We start from the raw sequence: 21,728 nt of genomic DNA, 5'->3' as shown, positions 1-21,728 counted from the left end.
AGCATTAGTAATATAAAAGTCCAACTATTGTCTGTTCTGCAAATGAATATATGTTTAATACTAAATATATGTTTAATACTAAAAGTTTCACCATGGTAGTGTGAGTCTTTCCAAAATTTATTACATTCCTATTATATGCCAAGCACTCACTTACTCTTTGATTTCATTTTTCCCCCAATTTTGTTTTCCAAACACAGAATGACAACTTGGTGAAAAAAACCCTGCGGTATACACCAAATACCAAGATGCGCATCCTCTGCCCATCCTCATTTCTGTATTCCCACTCAGCCCATTGTAATTAGATTCTGCGACTTTTCTCCTCAGCCCTAGGTAGTCTCATGTCTACTCACTTCCCATCTCTTCCCCGTCTTAGGGTTTCTCTTTTGCTTGACTCAAAGGCCTAGTAAAGTTTTTGCTTCTTGCAGGATCTCATTAATTAAATCTAAGTTATGTGACTCACTTCCCCAAAATAAATCAAAATAATGCATTGCAATTTTGAATTCCTACACATATGCATCTTTCCTTTAAAACAGCTTTTAAACTGAACTCAGCAGTGTATTATATCACACAGTAATTCTGTAACTGCTTTTTATTCACTCAAGTAAGAAATATGTCAAGAAGTTCCCATTTGAACAGATTTAACCGAAAATTCAGGGGTAAGAAGTGAAACATGACAAGGGAATTTCCAAGTGTATTTCTTGATAACCAGTGTACAGTACAAAAGTAAAAGGTTATGAAGTGCCTTTTGTTATTAAATAATGGTCTTTGTCTTATTCCTGACTTGGTTGTAAAATAACTATATTTTTCTCTAGTTATTCAGAAAGGAAGGATCACAATATTCCAGAAGCATTTCCTAGTAGAGGGATTTCAGTTGCATGAGGAGACTCAACATCTCTCCCAGGCGTTGCTTTCTACTTGTCTTTCCAGTAGTGACGGTGGCAGTGCTGCTTCCCAGGAGCTATGCCATAATTCTCACCTCTCTAGAGAAAGGCGTATGTTAGCCTTATTCTTGGAAACCCGGGAGGACCTACCCCTATAAGCACCAAGTTTTCTAAGTTACCAAGTAGAGATCAAGAGTCCAAGGGATTGCATGTTGACAAAGCTTAAGCTCTAAGTAACCATCCACACAGCAGGAAAAGCGAGGGCATCTTACTCACAGTCGGGATGTTCATATGGCAACCAGTGGTGTTTGGTATTCTGGTATTCAAAGTGGGAGTTACGCTGCTGGCACTGCTGGGCTCTGAAGTCCTCAAAGTGTTTTTGGCATTCTTCTGTATTACAAAGCTGGTACTCAAAATTAACACCAGGACAATCCTGACCACCATTGATGGGCCTAAAGAAAAGACAACATTTAAAAAGGCCTTTTGGCTCTGGTCCAGCAGTTGAAGCTTGCAGACACAGTGCTGGAGGACAGAAAGCCAAGGCTTCTGAGCTGCCAGCACAAAGTGAATGAACTCATACTTCCTACTTTCAATCCCTTTCCAAAAGCACTATCCTCTCCCTGCTGAGGTTTGGTGGTGGGAATTCCCAAACTCAACTTACATCAGTGTATTTTAAAGCAGTGTATTTTTCAATACACTGCTTTAAAATATTAAAGCAGTGTATTTTAAATGCACAGCAAAAGTATATAAAGAAACAAAAAACAGGTATATGGTCTCAGGAAAATTATATTTTATATCATGTATAAAACATGTAGAAGCAACCCAAAGAAACACTGATCACAGCTCTATGCCTCTGTTTCCTAGTATGTAAAATGAAAATAATAATCCAATCTTCCTTAGAGAAACACTGTGAGGATTAAATGAGTTAGCATGTTTAAAACACTTAGAACAGAGTGTGGCTCATGGTGAACCCTCGCTGTTCTGACTACTATAAGGATAACTTCTCCCCCAACAGTTCGTTGGCCTTCTTTCACCATCTTCCCGTCACCAGCCTTGAAGCATTCTTCTCCTAACTCGGAAGTGACGGAGCCTCTGGTTGGTGTTGCTCCTGCCGGCAGGCCTGACCTTCCTCCAGCGGGTCTCACAGCCTTGGTGCCCAGGTCCTAAGAGCACAGCCATCTGCTTTCCCCGCTCAGCTCCTTAATCCTCCTAAACAGCAATTTCTTTAACAATCTCTAATCTTAACCATGGACTACTCTTCACAAGATTGATAAATGGGGATTTACCCAAAATAGAAACTTGAACCGTTAGTTTTCATGTTCTGTGTTTTACATGTACTTCAAGAAACAGAGCATTAGCGACATGACATTGAAGCATTTTCTGGTCTATCCCAATAACCAGAATGACAGGAGTTATACTCACATTGGATTATTGCACTGGCGTGTTCTAAAGCGAACACCAGTTCCACAGGTCCGGGAACAGGAGCCAAATTTGGTCCATGATCCCCAGTTGCCATCTTGTTTTTGCTGATTAGCATTCTTCCACATGCAATGACCCTTATAGCACCACTTAGGGAAACGACACAAAGCAATCATGAAAATCGTGCGTATGCTAAAGCTGAAGTTGTTATACAAGAATCACCAAGCGAAGAACTTCATTTCTTTTTTATTTTCTTTTTCAGGCAAAAATACACAAAGCAGTGCCCTGTACACTGGGTAATTTAGACTTGCATTTTTAAGTATAAAATTAAAATTAAAAAAATAACATTCACTCAGACAAGGTTTTAAATGACACATTTACCAGAGAGTATCAAACATCATAATCAATAAGGATGATCTGAGCACCCAACTTGCCCAGTAGGTGCTATTCTACCCTTCATCTCTCATTATCTATGTTACTGGAGTTTTTTAAGGGCAATCTGCTCGCCTTTAAAATAATGACAGGAAACCATATGTCTTAATTTAGAAAATAATTAACATAACATATCTAAAACATACATAACTTTCAAAACACTTGTACATAATTGTTAAAATTTTCCTTCACAATGATTCTGAGAGATATATGATCTTTACCTTTCTGATGAGGAAAACTGGGACCCGGAAAGGACCATGAGTAGTGTAAGACTCTCTGACCGGAAAAACTAAGTGGGGAGTACTAAAACATGGATACTGTAGAGGCCTAGAGCTTACAGTACCCAGCACACAGCAGATGCTCAAAAGGTGTTAGTTCTTTTCCCTTCCAACATTTTGACTCACTTTTTTATCGTACATACAATGAAAGTGTTTCTTAAAACTCAATTCTGGGAAATTGAAACATAACACAAATATATTTAGGGAAGTTGGATGTTCAGAGTTGGTTTACAGAATACCTTTTTCATAAAGCAAAAATGAATCAACTCATTGTTGCTTCTGTTTTTTCAGTCAGAAGTCTGTAATACTGAATACTGAATTTTCCCAAAGCAACACACTGTACAAGTTTAGCATAGTGCCTAAGAGTTTAAACGTGAATAATGGAAGATTTTATTATTATTATCATGTTTGTAATTCTCATAGCCAGTACAGTTTATACACATTCGAAATAGAGCTTTAAAGGGCTTCAGAAGACCTAAAAGCTATATAAATCTTCTTTGCCAGGTTTTGGTCCTATCTACAATATCTTATTTCCAAACTAGTCAAAGCTCTTCAACTTGAGCTCTTAACATCCCTTTGTTTTGGGTTTCATGATCTTTCCCCTCCTGAGTAGCGTAGCTTGGCACTGGGCCAGTTTCTGAGCATTTGATCCTCACTACATAACTTGAGATTGAAACTTCTGGGCATCTTTCCCCAAAGAGCAAGGCCAAATCTTCTGTACAAGTTCACATGACTTTATTTCTGGACAACTTTCACAAGGAATGGGATGCCAGCAAGTAAATCAAATCCCATTAGGGCCCAGATACTCGGCTGAGCTGCCGCTTCCTATTCTATCAGCAGGGCTCTGTATAGTGGCCTCGAAGATGTCAGGTCCTAATCCTTAAAAGCTGTAAATGTTACCTTATTTGGAAAAGAGTTTTTGCAGATGTAATTAAGTAAGAATTTTTAGATGGGGAGATTATCCTGGATTTTCCAGGTGGACCCTAAATGCCATCACATGTATCCTTATAAGAGAGGGGCAGAGGGAAATTTATACACAGAAGAGAAGGGGGCAATGTGGCCACAAAAGCAGAGACTGGAGTGGTGCAGCCACAAGTCAAGGAATTCAGTCAATCACCAGAAGCTGGAAGAGCTAAGGACAGATTCTCCACTAGCGTCTCTGGAGAGAGTATCATTCTTCCCACACATTGATTTCAGCTCAGTGAAAACTGATTTTGTTCTTCCAGCCTCCAGAACTGAGAGAGTAGTTTTCTGTTAATTTAAGCCACTAAGTCTGGGGTAATTTGTCATAGCAGCTATAGGAAACTTGTACACAGTGTTCATGCATTCCCACGATGAAACTTTATGTACTATGGTTTTCTTAAAAATGACGATACATGTTATTTAAAGATGATTATTATGCAACGTATCTTAAATCTTTATTGTATAAATAGATTATACTCACTTTTCCAGCAGCACATTCGGTCCCATCAAGTGGGGGTCCTTTTTTAGTCTTACAAAAGTAGGGATTATCAGGATGGCTACACCAAAGCTGTTTACATGGGTCAAAGGTTCGGAACTAGAAGAGAAAAAAACCAAACTGTCAGCGACATAGAGATGGAATGACTTGTACCAACAACACCTTCTACACAGTTTCTTCAAGTCATGTTTTTTTGCATATTTTAATTTCAAGTTAATAGTCAAACTTGTGGCATGTTAAGAAAACAAACAAACACTGCCTAAGAATTCCAAGTAAAGAATACTTTCCTTCCACTTTTCTAAAATAACACTGATAAACAATGATTTGTCTGGGATTCTTCTGTTGACTTTTCTATTCTTTATGCCATTTCTATCTTATGGTTTTCAAATAGACAATATTGGGATTTTTAAAAGAATGAGTAATTATTATGAACATTTTAAATATGAAAACATTATAGTGGTTTTGCAGCTCTCAAGCCATCAGAACGGCTTCTCTTTAACCCTGCATGGATGAACCAGTCAGAAATAAATAATAAAAATGACCATCATAATGAGCCAACTAAAAGCAGAAAATATTTGTCAAACTTTCTGTGTAAGATAATGTATTCCAGGTATAACAAAATATACAATACATTCATATAGTTTGTAAAGTACTTTCCATATATTTGATCTTCGTAACAATCTGTGGCTGAGAAATACGGGTTATAAGGTAAGAATATAGTTATGGATACAATAAGACAGTAACAGAGATAGACCAGAATCTTAGTCTTCTCACTCTTAAGGATGTCTTTCATTTTCCTAAAACACTACATTATAATATCCAAATGTTAAGCACACATATTTGTGTTACTGTTTCCTCATCCGCTCTCTAACAGTAAATATCTTATCATTCTTTAGATAAATTAAAAAATATATATGTATATATATCAAACAGCAGTTTACCCACATCTTCATTGCCTACACCACTAATTATCCAGATACAGACTCACGGTCATAGCTTTTTTTTTTTTAATTAGTACTCATTTTGGATCTTGGTTTTTTGTTCTAATTCCTATTACCTAATGCAGAAATTGTAGTTTTCTACACTAGTGAGCCAAAGCTTTAGAATTCTCAGGTCAGAACATTATCGCAGGTCATTAGGAGCTGACCGTGTATACCTTACAAACAAACCAAATATCTGTATATATCTGCATATGGAGGAATTCAAACAGCAGATCAACTTCTTTTGATGAAATACTTTTTTTTCTTGCTTTAACAAATAAAGCTTTCTCCAACATATAAAAAGCCCTATTTACCAGATGTGTGACTTAAGCAAGTTGCTTAATCTCTGTAAGTCTTGGCTTGTTCATCTGTAAAATAAAAGTATACCAACTCCCTTCTAGCCTGTCACAAGGATTAAATAAGATAGTATATTTAAAGCACTTAGCTTTAGCAATGTACTGACATAGCAAAGACAAAATTGTTGGTTCATATTCTTGCACCAGTGAGTCTGTAAATGTCACCAAACAGGAGCTAAGCAAGTAGATTTCAATATGCAAAATCTAAATTGACTGTAACATACCGCAGTGCACATTTTATAACCAACACCAAAGTCAAAACGACATTGCTCATCCATAGAATAATTGATTCCAGGAAGTTCTGGGAGTTTGGGCCAGTCATGTTCAAAAGGGTCATCAAGGAGACAGTCATAGGAACTGTAGGAAGGAAAATACTGCATGTAGTTAAATGTTCATTTTTTTATCATGTTCCAATGAAAAAGTATTCTTAGGTTACATACTCGGGAATTTCATCAGATCATAAAGCAAGGTTACAAAAGCATACCTTTTAAGGTTTTTAGTTTCAGCCCCATTTAGAAAAAGACCATTCATCTTTATTCATCCCAGGAAAATAAGCCAACCATACTTAGAAACACAGTAGAACCATGACAACCTTGTTCGTGTCCCTAGCTGAACCCGCCCATGGTGTGGCAGGGCAGATCCTGACCCCTATGTTACAGAGTATAGGTGGTACCCTATGCAGGCATCGCATGACCATCCCCTCCTTAAATCAACTTTGACCGTTAGTCAAAGATTCCATAAAGAATTTACTAAAAGGAAACCACAGTAAAAAAATTCACTTAAATTCTAGGCTCATGGCTTAAAATATTGCAATTACATTGTGGAACTGTGCCAAAAGCTGAGTCAGAAGAAAATGTTTATCATGAACAAAAGTTTTCATTCCCTGGGAGTTTGGTTCTGATCAAGGTCCTAAGAGCCAGTTTCACGTCTGTATTTCTACTATAACATTCTCATGACATGCAGAAGGAGACATACTGAATGTATCTTTTCAGTTCTTGGCCGCTGCAGCGGGACCAGTGGTAACGATGAAATGCTGCTTGCACCAAAGGAGCCATGACACTTCCCATGGCAGTCTCATCACCGCACCTGTTGCCTTGTCCATCATGCTCCATTCCCAGCCTAGAACACAAAGCGAGACCTTACTGGTAAGAATCATCATAGGGGCCATGGCTTTGGCATAATTTCTGTTTTGAAAATAAGTACAGGAAAATAGGTGTTTTTTAAGTTAATGTGGCTTTTGTGGAGAAGTCACAGACACTGTGAAACTGAGAGCAATCTGACACAAATGCCTTTTTTATTCTATAGCTATGAAAAGCCCAGGAGTGTCTCTGCAAGCCAGAGTCACTCATTTAGTTTCAGTGCATGACCTCTTCACTGTTTTCAGCCCCTCAAACTTGGCAAGGGATGAGAGTTGCATGCTGGCATGCACTCTGCCCGAAGTATGAACAATACTGAGAGAAGCAGACAGAAAAGACCTTGTTTATTTCGCTTTATAGCTGTCAGCAGTGACTTACACATGGCCAGTTTCATGGGCTACTACAAAAGCAGATGAAAAACCATCCTCATGATTCAGGGTACAACTTCTCACTGGATGACACATGCCTGTGACTGGAGCATATCCTGTAGAGAATAACAATTACTTTCATTTTCATTTTATGAGAAAACCCATTAAGAATTACTACTGGACCTTTGCCTAGGGGGAAAAAAAAGCTTTTCAGGAAACAGAGGCAGTATTATTTCTCTGCTAGCATTGCACCACATTCTCTTGGGAAAGCCACAGGTAATGGGCTCTAAAAAGATTCATTGGGTCTGCATTTTCTCCTCTCTTAAGGGAAGGAACTGCCTGGGGTTACCATTCTGTTCTGCCCACCAACTAAGCTCTGTCTTTCTGCTGTAGTGAATGGTCCTTCATATCACGGTACTGATGAAGGGAGCCAGAAATTCCACCAACGTTGAAAAGAAAACGGTCAGTCTAATTTTTTCCGAAGTCTACATTAGAATGTATTAGATAAATGTAAGCTGACTTTGGAAGAAAGCTCTTTGGCAGCAGACATTTCCCATGGCATCTCCCTTCCCATTCCAAACAGTTAGTGGAAATCACACCACATTTTACAGCATCCCCTCTGTACCCCAGATGGACACTCACTATTGTAAAGGAGAGTGTAATTTATCATAGTATTTAGGTGGCATTTAGCATTGCAAATTCCACAGAAGTCACTGGAAGCAACAGAAAAAAAGTGTATGCTTGGCTGATGCATGGAGGAAAGTGATGGTGGAGATCTGAACATTTGAACAGACTCCCTGATTTAGGATTACTTTTGAAAAGTCATGCCCTTAAGTTTTTCTTCTACATATTAATAGAAATACCTTGCATTCCAGCAGGTCCGAAGTCTTGCCTGGTTAAGAAAATTGCATGATCATGGTGTTCAGAATGATTGGGATCAGATTTTTGTTGTTGGCAAGCCCAGCGACACACGTTCTCCAAGCTCCTGGATGGGTTTCCCCTTTCTATGAGGCTGATGGACTAGGAGGAAACAATATGTTAAAGACATACACAGCATTTTCCCAAAGGCTTCCTTTAATAACGTTCTCTGAAATTAACATTTGAGATTACAGTAATTAAATAATGTACAATAATATTATCGGGGGCTTACTTGGAAATAAATACTTATTTGGAAATAAATATTTCCAAATACTCTCATTTGGAAATTCTACATGCCCATGAGGGATACCTTTATGATCGATATTACCTGTGTGAAAGGTGGCTGACACCATTAATGGAAATACGTGACACTGAGATTCTTTTGCTGTCGTGAAGCAACTCAATATTAATCAACTGGGTAAAAATTCTAGTAAGAATTCCTGATTTAGCTTAGATTTTTAGTTTCATAAATATTAAGAACAAAAATAGAGGATACATGGAAAGATTTGGGCGTGAAACTTTTTTTCCCAGAGATGTTAAAGTGAAAGATCTTCAGTTTCAATTTTTTTTGGGGGGTTCCAAAATTAATCAACATATGGGAAGAATATAAGTTCTTCAATGAGCTGGCAAAGCTGGTGGAATCTTCGATTTGAGGAACAGTCAAATTATGTAAACCTCACACTGAAAAAAAACCCTACCCTTTTTTTTAACCTCACAGCAATGAAGAGGGGTGTACTCATATCCTGCAATTCCAAGAGATGGATTGACGTTCCTTGGAATGCTTCTACTATCACATTATTGTCAGGAGTTAAAAGTTCAGAGGGAAAGTCCCCAACCTTCAAGAACCCAGGAGCCATACTTCCCTGAGAAGTTCTGATGGAATGAGAAATTGAACTTGGAACCCAAAATTAGTCCCTACTTGGCTGACTGGCTGAGAGCTTTGTTACATTTCAGCAAATGTTTTTTATCAGTGTTTACATTCTGAAGAAAAATGTTTGGTTTATTATAGTTGAACACATACTTCTCCAAACAAATGATTTAATAACCAACTGAAGGCTGTTAACATCTCCATCTGAATCTGACTTGCATTGTGTTGGAGACACAAAGTAGGTCAGGTTTGTGGGATAAACTAAAGATCAATGACACCCTCTCACCAGAAATGATAAGTTTTCATACATAATAAAATGCAAACACATGGATTTTTTTTCCTGTTTGCTAAATGCATAATTTCATTAGTATTCCATAGTCAGGAGGATTAATTATGGGAGGGGGGACGTGTAATTTTAAACATCAAGAAAGCTGCCAAGTTAGTCACTTCCCCTATGTTTTCTCCTCAAAGGGAGAGACCACTTCCTCCATTCCATTATTTCCAAGGACAGGGACACATCTAGTGTCATTTTAAAGCCAGCTAAAGTTACATTACATAAAAATGCCTATTGTATGTATTTTGACCCAACGTTTTGCTTTCAAAAAGATTAATGTCCTTTTAAATAAAAAAAATATTCACCGTGTGCTTTACTTTTCTTAATCGAAAAGACTCATATTTCACATATTGCTTTCAAGAAATCATGAGAGGGTAAGGATCTTTGTTATTTTGTTTCACAGATATATTTGAAGCACCTAGAAAGCATCTGACACATAGTAGGCACTCAATATAGATGTTTTGGAATAATAAATGAATCATAAATTTGATGACGATGATAGATTAAGGAAATTCTTTTTTTTTTATAATGGTATCCATTCATTTTCATTCATAGAGTCATGCCAAAATCAGGATAATTATCTCCAACTCCATAAAATAGAGGTAAACACAGCAAATAGTACCAGCACAAAAATCATTCATTATCTACTCAAATTTAGAGATCTCCATTCACTGGGGCAGTTTTCTCCTCTCAGTTCAGAGCAACTGGGGTCTACGTGAGACATGTCTATGTTGAATGTTAGCTATGGCTTCAGCAATCTGATCTGTTTGCTAACCCAGTCCTGGATGTTCACAGTTGACGTACAGTAAGACATTTTACCTTTGCATAGCCCAGCATTATCATGCGCACCAGAACCACATTTATATGCACTCCCAGGGACTCATCATGGTAAATTTCATTCACCTAGAAACAAAGTAGATAATTACCTGAAGAAAGGCAACACAAAGGATTTCATGAGATGCACATTTAGGGTATGGTTGTGTAATCCCAAATATAGAAGTCAAGTCCCTTTTTTTTTTAGTTTAGTTTAAACTGATGTCTGAAATGAAATCATTTACTTTTAACTATGGAATAATTCTTGGCTATGTGAATTATTTATTTTGTAAACCCTACAGTACCATGAACACAGAGAATATGCTTTAAAAGGGCTTCATTAAACTACTGTAGTGTTAAAAGTCCATGTGCGCTATGATCCACACATAACAATCACCACAAGACGGTGACTCTGGTGAAGCATCTGCCCGCTGTGAGTGGCTGCAACCATGTCCTCCAGGTGCCCCTGTTGCCATCAGGGGTGCTACGTCTGGTTGGGGAAGCCCGTGTGCAGGAGCTGTGGTGGTCTATCCGTGGGCCAGTAACTGGGTGGCCCTCCCAATGCCTCCACCCCAGGAGTGGGGCAGCTGAGGCAACGATTATTTAGAAGCCCTACAGTAAAGAAATCCTTCCATATCTGCATTACTAAGATGACTGTACAAGTACATATAATACCAGTCCTGGGTATAGCTCAGAAAGGCAAAGTTGAGTCACTGCATTGTATTTAATTTTTAATGTTGAATTAAAATTTCTACAGGTAATTTGGTATACTTTAAAATCACAGATATTAGAACTTAAGCAACCTGCGAGGCCATAGTCCAACACAGATTTATATAGATGAGGAAGATGAAGACCGTAGAGATTAGCGAACATGCAAAAACACTCAGTAAATTATTGGCAGTCTAAAGTAGACATATCTTCTGGTTATACTAGTGCAAAATTGGTGTGAATAAAGATTGCTTAGTAAGTTGGCAAATGCTAGCAGAAATGGGAAAGGTGGAGTTAGCTGGCTACATTTCAAAGTTCTTAGCTGTTTTCAGGAACAGGGAACCAACATTTGTGACAATAACTAAAAGAGAGATGGAAAACCAACCTCAATTCAACTTAAGATCCAGGAGGTTTGGACAGAAGGCACAGCAAATTTAAAGCCTACAGAGGAAAGATAGACCTTAAAAAGAAATACAACTCAAGGACAACAGAATGCTCTAAGAAAAGAAATTCATGAATTTCTTGCCACACTGACCAAGAAACAGGCCAAGAAATCTCAAATGAAATGTTTCAGGAATCTAATGGGACTACACAGAACACCTTAAAATATCAAGGTCTTAAATGTAGATTAAACGTATACTTACTGAATTTTTAGATGGAACTAAAAAGGGAAGCACAGCTAAGATGGAGGTAAAAGATCTAGGGAAGCTAGTATATACTAAAGATGACAAAATGTAGTTTAACAAGAAAAGACTTAGGCTCCTTTTAAAGTGGAAAAATACATTTATTTACACATTTATACATTTACAAACTCACACACACCCATATAATGGTGAGACCCAATTTAATACCTATTCAAGATAAGCTAAGGGTGAAAAAAAATCTGCAGTTCTCTCTTGCATTGCACAGGTGTGCAGGCTGGTAGCTCATGCCCAAGCTGTCCCGCTATAGGCCATTGTACACCTGAAGTATTGAGTTCATTTTGCCTGTTCTGTCTTACAAACGAGATGTATACAAACAGGAATGTATCCAGACTCCTCTCTAAGCAAAGAGCAAGGAGCCTAGAAAATGTGTCACATTGAAAAATGGTGGGAGGATACACTGGCTAAAGCCTGACACAAGCCACTGGTAGTCTCAGCTGATGTCTTGGTTCAAGACCTTCATTGCTTGTGTGGTCTTCATCCTTCTGAACCTCAATCAAATGCACATAATAAGAATACTACCTCATGGAGTTGGGGTAAGAATTAAAAGATTTAATTCATGCACACAATTGCTCAAAAATTTTATGAGAAGGACAGAAGGACATTAGAGCACATTAGAGTGTGGGAAGTAGAAAATAAAACTTAATAGCCACCATGTGGAAAAGGGGTTCAATTTATTCTGCATATCTACAGCAAATAAAACTAAAAACCGTAGGTTCACACTATTAAAGGGGAAGATTTCAGGTCATTATAAGGAAAATTGAATGCTGGCCAAAAAGCTATGATTTCTTATGATCCTTTTGGCCATGGACAGATTCTCTTATCTTACTCCATGCCTCATACTGCCTAATTGAAGATTTAATCCCTCTCTTCTTTTGGATTAATTATCTGATAAGAAATTTCTAGCCTCATAGCCCCAATACAAGTAAAAGTCCAAAGCTGGGTCTGTCACTAATACAATCATCCAGAGAGACTCATGGACATTCCAAGAGACTTCTCATAAGGCAGCTGTTCTGAATTAGCAACATGGCTTCACACACAAATTTTTAACGTGTACGTAATGTAACTGAAACGTAAGTGCATTTAATATTAAAAAAATGTTCAAATCAATGTTAGTAAGGGCACAAAATAGGGGAACAATAAAATTTTAAACTAAAGAAAAATAGATAAAAAGAAGTGAACTAATTTCTTGAGGAGAGGTGACAGAGGGAAGGAAGGCCCCTACAGCCATGGCAATATGGCAGTGACAGCAACACTTTTAATTGTTATGGGAGACAACTATATCAGAAAACTATTAGAATCATAAAATGAGAGCTGGCAATCATAATAAGTAGCTTGTGATATCTGAGCTAGTATAATGTACATATAATCCCCCCAAATTGGTACGTTCATTTTTATTTGGTAAATTTTAAAATCAGTACAGTGCCAAGAAAGTATCATGCACAAAATTCATGCTCTCAATGGCAATATTACAGTATAAAATGATGAAATAAAAAGACACTTTTTAAAAAGTCAAATTTACCATCCACCAAAAGAAAAGTATTATTTAACAAAAATCCCTACTATGCCAGGCTACTTAGATAACAGAGCACTCCAGGAGAAACCAAAATCAGTTATGGAATGTTCTGAGCTGGCACCTACTTGTGAAACTGTCTCAGAGTACAACTAAATTCCTGGGGGTAGAAATAATCAACCATAAGGCAATAATATTTATATGTAGGAGAAAATATTCTTCCAATGTGGTAAATCAACAAATAGGTGTCTGTGTCGTGCAAGGCACGGGATATCATTTATTATTTTGCTTTTCAAGGTTTAAAAAAGTTGCTTCCTGTACATTATTCACTTTTTAAATGTACATAATAAAGTGGCTGCTTGTCATCTTGCTGGACCTTATCGATAACAGGATGCAATGTTTTTATGCTCTGAGACACGTAGGATATGATGAGAGTTGGAGAAATAATCAGCACCTCAGGATTAAATATATTCAAAGACCTGGATTCTGGTCCCAACTATTCCACCGATAAACTGAGTGACCTTGGGTTGGTCACTTAACCTCTCTGAGCCTCTGTTTTCTCACTGGCAAATTATAATCGTACTTCCTCTGCCTGCTTCACACTGCTGCTATTCAAATCAAACAAAATGCCACATAACTGCCCTCAGAAAAATACAAAACACATTAGAACACTTCTACCTATCTATATAAAAAGTTTTAAAGGTTTGTCAATGTATTTTCCAATCTATCTGAAAAAACAAAAACAAACAAAAAATTAGGCAAACAAAAAAACACAACTGTCCTAATCTTGGTTTTCATTGAAAAGGATTCAAAAACTCTTATACCGTAAATTTACTTACTCTCAATAGAATTAAAGATATAGTTTAAATTATCAAAAAAACTTATGGGAAAAATTGTTCAACAATTTTTTTCAAAAATACTCTCCAAATGCTGTACAAAAGTTCTTTCCAGCAGATGGCAGTATGCACATTTTAGAGAAGGGTGAAGGAGCAGCTGCTTTACACACCTGAATGTACTTACCTACCAGTTGGTATGTCTGCCTTTTTGGATATTTACACATAAATAAAATAACTTCTTTAAAATTAAATAGGAATTTAAAAATATTCTACCCAAGGGAACACTGAGTCACCGGACTCTTAAAAACAAAGAAAAATACTGAAGACATCTTTATTTAGATTGTTTTTCAGTGTCATCTGATCAAGACATTACATAAGAGGCATAAAGAAGCTTATGATCTGGCTCTAAATTAATCATGAATTTTAACAATCAATAAATGATATACAGAAAGAACTAAAAGCATATCATACTGAATTAATCTTTTGAATCCGTCAAGATGAATGAAAATAATATTTGTTAAGAAAGCATTTTTACAACACTTAGTGACAAGGAAAGCAACTTTTTCCTAAGTTACAGCAGAATCAAGAACAAAGAAAACAGCATTACATAGATCTTTCCAGGTTCCAGACACTGTTCTAAATACTTTACCTATATTAATTGAAGTAATCCTTCCGACAACATTAAAGATATTATTATCTCCATTTTACATCTAGAAATTGGGGCTCAGAGAAGTACCTTGCCCAAGGTCACACAGTTAGCACACAGAGCAAAGGATTAACACCTAGGCAGTCTGGCTCCACAGTCAGTAGTTTTTACCAACTTGCTACACTTCCACACACCTGCAAACCACAGCACTGTCACTATGCAAAACAGATCTAATTTTAGAATAATCAAGAGTGATTCATTACCCCTGAGTTTAAGAAACTGCTGTGGTAGCATACTGATAAAGATAACTTAAAAACTTCACTTCCTTTTCATAATTTTCCTTTGTGTAAATTTTAAGAAAATGAGGAATTAGACTCTACTTACTCCAAATAAGGATTTCTTGATGGTCAATAATAATCTAAAAACACACTGGGAAAAAATAAAGAGGAGCTAGAGCAGATCACTGGAAAAACCGAATAAGAAAAGATAAGGCTGAAATTTATAACCAGTGTTTCGGGTTGTAAGCAAAGCGTTAATCATAAACATTCTAAGACGTCATATATTAGACACTACATAATGCAAATCAAAGTTTATCTATGCAAAACTGAATATCCTTTCACCATGTCGGCCAATCTGTGGAGCATGGGTAAATCTTCTATGAGGTGTTCAGGGTTGAGCCCAGAGTATTTATTAACTTACCTGAAAAAAGGAGTAAACAGAACATTAATTCAATTTTCAGATGACCTTAAATTGCAAGGGGTTGCCAAAGTGAGCGGGGGAGAGAAGGTAATGATTTTAGGAATGCTTGATTTGATTGATCAAGTATTCCTTTCCTTGAAAGGAAAATTCCTTCCAGGTTTGTTCCCTGACAGGACAATTTCTCCCAGGACATTTCCCTGGCAGGACAATCTGACCTGCTTTGTCTGACTAGCTGATAAACAGCTTTGTCTGGCTTCAACAAAGCAACATTAATTTTTCTTTCAGATGGGTGGGTGAGGTCTTGAGAGGCAGTATAGATCAGTGGTTAAGGGCATGGGCTTCACAGCCAAACTGCTTGGGTCTGCTCTTAGCTATGTGACCTTGGGCATATTATTTGTCTCTGTGCCTCAGTTTTCTCATCTGCAAAATGGGATAATTATACTACTGTCCTTATAGGACTGCTGAGAGGAATAAATGTGCTCATATATGTACAGTGGTTAATGGTGCCTGGGCCTTTCAAATATAAAAATGAAAACTGTTAGCCATCATTAGTAATATTATTCACACAGAAGCAAATAAATGGTATGCATGTATAATTTTTTAAAAGTGATTTTGGTTAACTAAAGGCAAAGAAGTAATGACAAGATAGCCTGGGTGATCTTGGCTGGACATAAAAGAATCCTGTAATGGACTTGGAAACTATATAACTCTATCCACAACCATCCCTTGTAGAGCTAAAATTTCCAAACACATGCCTGCTTGGATCTGCAGTCCTATCCTCTATGTTCTTTTTACTCAGAGAAGATAGCTGTCTCCTAACCTGTCAACTCCTCTTCCGTCACCTCCAATTTCAGACTAATAATAACAACTTTTAAAAAATTGAAATATACTTGATTTACAATGTTATGTTAGTTTCAGGTGTACAGCAAAGTGACTCAGTTATACTCTTTCTTCAGATTCTTTTCCATTATGGGTTATTACACGATATTGAATATAGTTCTCTGTGCTATATAGTAGCTCCTTGTTGGTTATCTATTTTAAATATAATAGTGTGTTAATTTCAAACTCCTAATTTATCCTTCCCCTAATAACTACTTTTTATGAATAGCCTCATCTAATATTTACTGAACTGAATTGTGCCTAATGCTCCTAGAGGTGGGGAACTGAATAGTAAATGAGTTTGAATCTCTGTTCTTATCATGAATATATTCTAACAGGTAAAATAAACTCTAAGCATGGAAAAAATAAATAAACACAAAAAGACATGCAGATAAGGTCATTTCTGATGGGAATGGGTGCTATGAAAAAAATAAGTTTGAGTGATGAGATAGAGGATGAGAGGGAGAGCAAGAAGCTACCTGAGACTGGGGGTTGGGGGTGGGTCACAGCCAGGAGACACATGTGGACAAGACGGAAATAGGCATGTGTGTCTCTGGGGAACAAGCGATCCAGGAAAAGGGAAGAGCTGGTACAAAAGCTCAACCTCTATTATCATGAAAGCTCAGACCCTACAAAGGAGACATCTTCACCATTTTAAAAAGACACTGAGACCCAGAGAAGTTATACAATTTTTCCCCCAAATGATTAGCACAGCCAAAATTCCAATAAGTCTATGTGATGTCAGTGCCTATTCCTGTTCACAACCACCTTGCCTGTCTTTTTCTTTCTGTCAGAGAGGATGTGCTAACTCTCTTTTTTTAAGGCTCTTTCTCACTTCCTTAAAGACATTTGCTCCAAAAAATCGACTCCATTTCCCATATTCAATCACTCCCCTTCTTGGGGTTCCTTTTCCTCTTCTAACATTCTCAATTTTCCTTCATCATGAAAAAATAAGTCACCTACAATATTTTGTAGCATTTAGTACTGTTTACAACTATGTTCATCAACGATACTATTCAATTTCTTTAGCAATATTAGCTCCTTTCTTGCTGCCTACCCTACACACGTCAGCGTCTCAATGTTTTGTTTTCAATCCTCTTCTCACATACTTTCGCAGCAATATTTCATCCACTGCTGTTTCTTCAACCAATAGCTATAGCCTGATGAATTCCACATATCTCATACTGAGTCACCTCCCTCATGCTTCACAGCCATCTGTTCAACTCTGGTAACAGATCTATCTATTTGGAAGTATACCTATATATCACAAAGTATACTCACCCTCTCCAGAAAACCTGTTCTTCTTTCAATATTCTATCACACTTAAAGATGAAACCATCTTGATTCCTTCTTCTTCTTCAAGTAGTCAATCTGTTACCAAGTCCTGTGGGCATCCCTCACGCTTGTCTCTTCCTTCCACCTCCACATCGGGCAGCTCAGTATGTGCCCTACTCAGTTGGACTGCTACGACAACCTTTTAAAACTTTTGCAAATGTTTTCATTTGGGTAATTTGGGCCCATTTCGGTAGTTCTCCAGATTATCAGGGTCAGATGGTTGTTTTCCAGAAGGGTGAGGCTCTCCTTTTATGTTAATTTTGCTTTTACTTCCCTTAAGCATCAAAGGAGCTTTGGGAGGAGCAAGAAGAGGCAATTCAGCTATAAGACCTTACAAACTCTTCCAGCCTTTGGAACAGTGGAAACACACCAAAAGCTCAGGTAGAACTGACTTCTTTCTTCAAAAATGAAAAAGACGATTCTCGTAGTAAGCTAAAAAGCTTTTCTGTGTTTTAGGACCCTCGGAAAAATAAAGGTTGGAATAAACCAGGGGAAAGAACATTTTATTGATTTTTCAGTTAAAATCAAAGAGACTGGAGAGCCTCAAGATGGCAGAAGAGTAAGACGCAGAGATCACCTTGGTCCCCACAAATACATCAGAAATACATCCACAGGTGGAACAACTCCTACAGAACACCTACTGAACACTGACAGAAGACAGACCTCACAAAAGGCAAGAAACTCCCCACGTACCTGGGTAGGGCAAAAGGAAAAACAGAGACAAAAGAATAGGGAGGCTCGAGCTTCGGTCGGAGCGCAGGGAGAGGACTGGGGTTGGCGGCGTGAACACAGCCTGCAGGGGGTTAGTGCTCCACGGCTAGCCGGGAGGGAGTCCGGGAAAAAGTCTGGAGCTGCCGAAGAGGCAGGAGACTTTTTCTTGACTCTTTGTTTCCTGGTGCGTGAGGACAGGGGATTAAGAGCGCCACTTAAAGGAGCTCCAGAGAAGGTCACGAGCTGCAGCTATCAGCGCGGACCCCGGAGACAGGCATGCGACGCTAAGGCTGCTGCCGCCGCCACCAGGAAGCCTGTGTGCAAGCACAGGTCACTATCCACACCTCCCCTACCGGGAGCCTGTGCAGCCCGCCACTGCCAGGGTCCCGTGATCCAGGGACAACTTCCCTGGGAGAACACACGGCGCGCCTCAGGCTGGTACAATGTCACGCCGGCCTCTGCCTCCGCAGGCTCGTCCCGTATCCGTACCCCTCCCTCCCACCGGCCTGAGTGAGCCAGATCCCCCTAATCAGCAGCTCCTTTAACCCCGTCCTGTCTGAGCAAAGAACAGACACCCTCAGGCGACCTACACGCAGAGGCGGGTCCAAATCCAAAGCTGAGCCCCTGGGAGCTGTGCGAACAAAGAAGAGAAAAGGAAATCTCTCTCCCAGCAGCCTCAGGAGCAGTGGATTAAATCTCCACAATCAACATGATGTACCCTGCATCTGTGGAATACCTGAATAGACAACGAATCATCCCAAACAGAGGAGGTGGACTTTGGGAGCAATGATATATATATATATTTTTTTTCCCTCATTCTCTTTGTGTGAGTATGTATGTGTATGCTTCTGTGTGTGATTTTGCCTGTATAGCTTACCTTTTACCATTTATCCTAGGGTTTTGTCTGTCCGTATTTTTTTTAATAAAATAATTTTTTTCTTAATTTTAAAAATTTTAATAACTTTATTTTATTTTATTTTATCTTCTTCTTTCTCTCTTTCTTTCTTCCTTTCCTCCCTTTTATTCTGAGCCGTGTGGAGGACAGGCTCTTGGTGCTCCAGCAAGGCATCAGGGCTGTACCACTGAGGTGGGAGAGCCAAGTTCAGGACACTGGTCCACAAGAGACCACCAAGCTCCACATAATATCGAACGGTGAAAATCTCCCAGAGATCTCCATCTCAACGCCAAGACCCGGCTCCACTCAAGGACCAGCAAGCTACAGTGCTGGACATCCTATGTCAAACAACTAGCAAGACAGGAACACAACCCCATCCATTACCAGCGGTTGCCTAAAATCATAATAAGGCCACAGACACCCCAAAACACACCACCAGACATGGACCTGCCCACCAGAAAGACAAGATCCAGCCTCATTCACCAGAACACAGGCACTAGTCCCCTCCACCAAGAAGTCTACACAACCCACTGAACCAACCTTAGCCACTGGGGCCAGACACCAAAAACAATGGAAACTATGAACCTGCAGCCTGCAAAAAGGAGACCCCAAACACAGAAGTTAAGCAAAATGAGAAGACAGAGAAACACACAGCAGATGAAGGAGCAAGGTAAAAACCCACCAGACGTAACAAATGAAGAGGAAATAGGCAGTCTACCTGAAAAAGAATTCAGAATAATGATAGTAAAGATGATCCAAAGTCTTGGAAATAGAGTGGAGAAAATACAAGAAACGTTTAACAAGGACCTAGAAGAAATAAAGAGTAAACAAACAGTGATGAACAACATAATAAATGAAGTTAAAAATTCTCTAGAAGGTATCAACAGAATAACTGAGGGAGAAGAACAGATAAATGAGCTGGAAGATAAAATAGTGGAAATAACTACTGCAGAGCAAAATAAAGAAAAAAGGATGAAAAGAATTGAGGACAGTCTTAAAGACCTCTGGGACAACATTAAACACACCAACATTCGAATTATAGGGGTCCCAGAAGGAAAAGAGAAAAAGAAAGGGACTGAGAAAATATTTGAAAAGATTATAGTTGAAAACTTCCTTAATATGGGAAAGGAAATCGTTCATCAAGTCCAGGAAGCACAGAGAATCCCATACAGGATAAATCCAAGGAGAAACATGCCAAGACACACATTAATCAAACTATCAAAAATTAAATACAAAGAACAAATATTAAAAGCAGCAAGGGAAAAACAACAAGTAACACATAAGGGAATCCCCATAAGGTTAACAGCTGATCTTTTAGCAGAAACTCTGCCAGCCAGAAGGGAGTGGCAGGACATATTTAAAGTGATGAAAGAGAAAAACCTGCAACCACGATTACCCTACCCAGCAAGGATCTCATTCAGATTTGACGGAGAAATTAAAAGCTTTACAAATAGCAAAAGCTACGAGAATTCAGCACCACCAAACCAGCTTTACAAAAAATGCTAAAGGAACTTCTCTAGGCAGGAAACACAAGAGAAGGAAAAGACCTAAAATAGGGCTTCCCTGGTGGTGCAGTGGTTGAGAGTTCGCCTGCCGATGCAGGGGACATGGGTTTGTGCCCCGGTCCGGGAAGATCCCACATGCCGCAGAGTGGCTGGGCCCATGAGCTATGGCCGCTGAGCCTGTGTGTCCGGAGCCTGTGCTCTGCAACGGGAGAGGCCACAGCAGTGAGAGGCCTGCGTACCGCAAAAAAAAAAAACAAAAAAAAAACGCCTACAATAATCAAAACAATTAAGAAAATGGTAAAAGGAACATACATATTGATAATTACTTTAAATGTAAATGGATTAAATGCTCCAAACAAAAGACATAGGTTGGCTGAATGGATACAAAAACAACACCCATATATATGCTGTCTACAAGAGACCCACTTCAGACCTAGGGACACATACAGACTGAAAGTGAGGGGATGGAGAAAGATAGTCGATGCAAATAGAAATCAAAAGAAAGCTGCAGTAGCAATTCTCATATCAGACAACACAGACTTTAAAACAAAGAGTATTACAAGAGACAAAGAAGGACAGTACATAATGATCAAGGGATAGATCCAAGAAGAAGATATAACAACTGTAAATATTTATGCACCCAACATAGGAGCACCTCAATATATAAGGCAAATACTAACAGGCATAAAAGGGGAAATTGACAGTAACATAGTCATAGTAGGGGACCTTAACACCCCACTTTCACCAATGGACAGATCATCCAAAATGAAAATAAATAAAGAAACACAAGCTTTAAATGATACATTAAACAAGATGGACATAATTGATATTTATAGGACCCATCCAAAAACAACAGAATATACTTCTCAAGTGTTCATGGAACATTCTCCAGGATAGATCTTATCTTGGGTCACAAACCAAGCCTTGGTAAATTTAAGAAAATTGAAATCATATCAAGTATCTTTTCCGACCACAATTCTATGAGACTAGATATCAATTATAGGAAAAAATCTGTAAGAAATACAAACACATGAAGGCTAAACAACACACTACTTAAT

The 21,728-nt window shown here is 38.4% G+C and overlaps 1 protein-coding gene across 1 annotated transcript in view; it reads right to left on the bottom strand.

The window, feature by feature from the left end:
- Positions 1 to 21,728, bottom strand: part of ADAMTS3 (ADAM metallopeptidase with thrombospondin type 1 motif 3) — a 287,458-nt gene that overhangs the window by 26,914 nt on the left and 238,816 nt on the right. Inside the window, exons 6-13 of the mRNA XM_065877335.1 lie at positions 10,249 to 10,332; positions 8,173 to 8,329; positions 7,320 to 7,425; positions 6,781 to 6,924; positions 6,030 to 6,162; positions 4,455 to 4,568; positions 2,304 to 2,449; positions 1,158 to 1,333 (exon numbers count right to left, since the gene is read on the bottom strand). Coding sequence (XP_065733407.1) covers positions 1,158 to 1,333; positions 2,304 to 2,449; positions 4,455 to 4,568; positions 6,030 to 6,162; positions 6,781 to 6,924; positions 7,320 to 7,425; positions 8,173 to 8,329; positions 10,249 to 10,332 — 1,060 coding nt within the window. The remainder of the gene's footprint in view (positions 1 to 1,157; positions 1,334 to 2,303; positions 2,450 to 4,454; positions 4,569 to 6,029; positions 6,163 to 6,780; positions 6,925 to 7,319; positions 7,426 to 8,172; positions 8,330 to 10,248; positions 10,333 to 21,728) is intronic.

This window comes from Phocoena phocoena, chromosome 5 (genome assembly GCF_963924675.1).
Source record: "Phocoena phocoena chromosome 5, mPhoPho1.1, whole genome shotgun sequence".
Classification (NCBI taxonomy): domain Eukaryota; kingdom Metazoa; phylum Chordata; class Mammalia; order Artiodactyla; family Phocoenidae; genus Phocoena; species Phocoena phocoena.
Note: the sequence above shows the minus strand (reverse complement) of the source record. Positions and strands in the feature narration are given on the sequence as shown.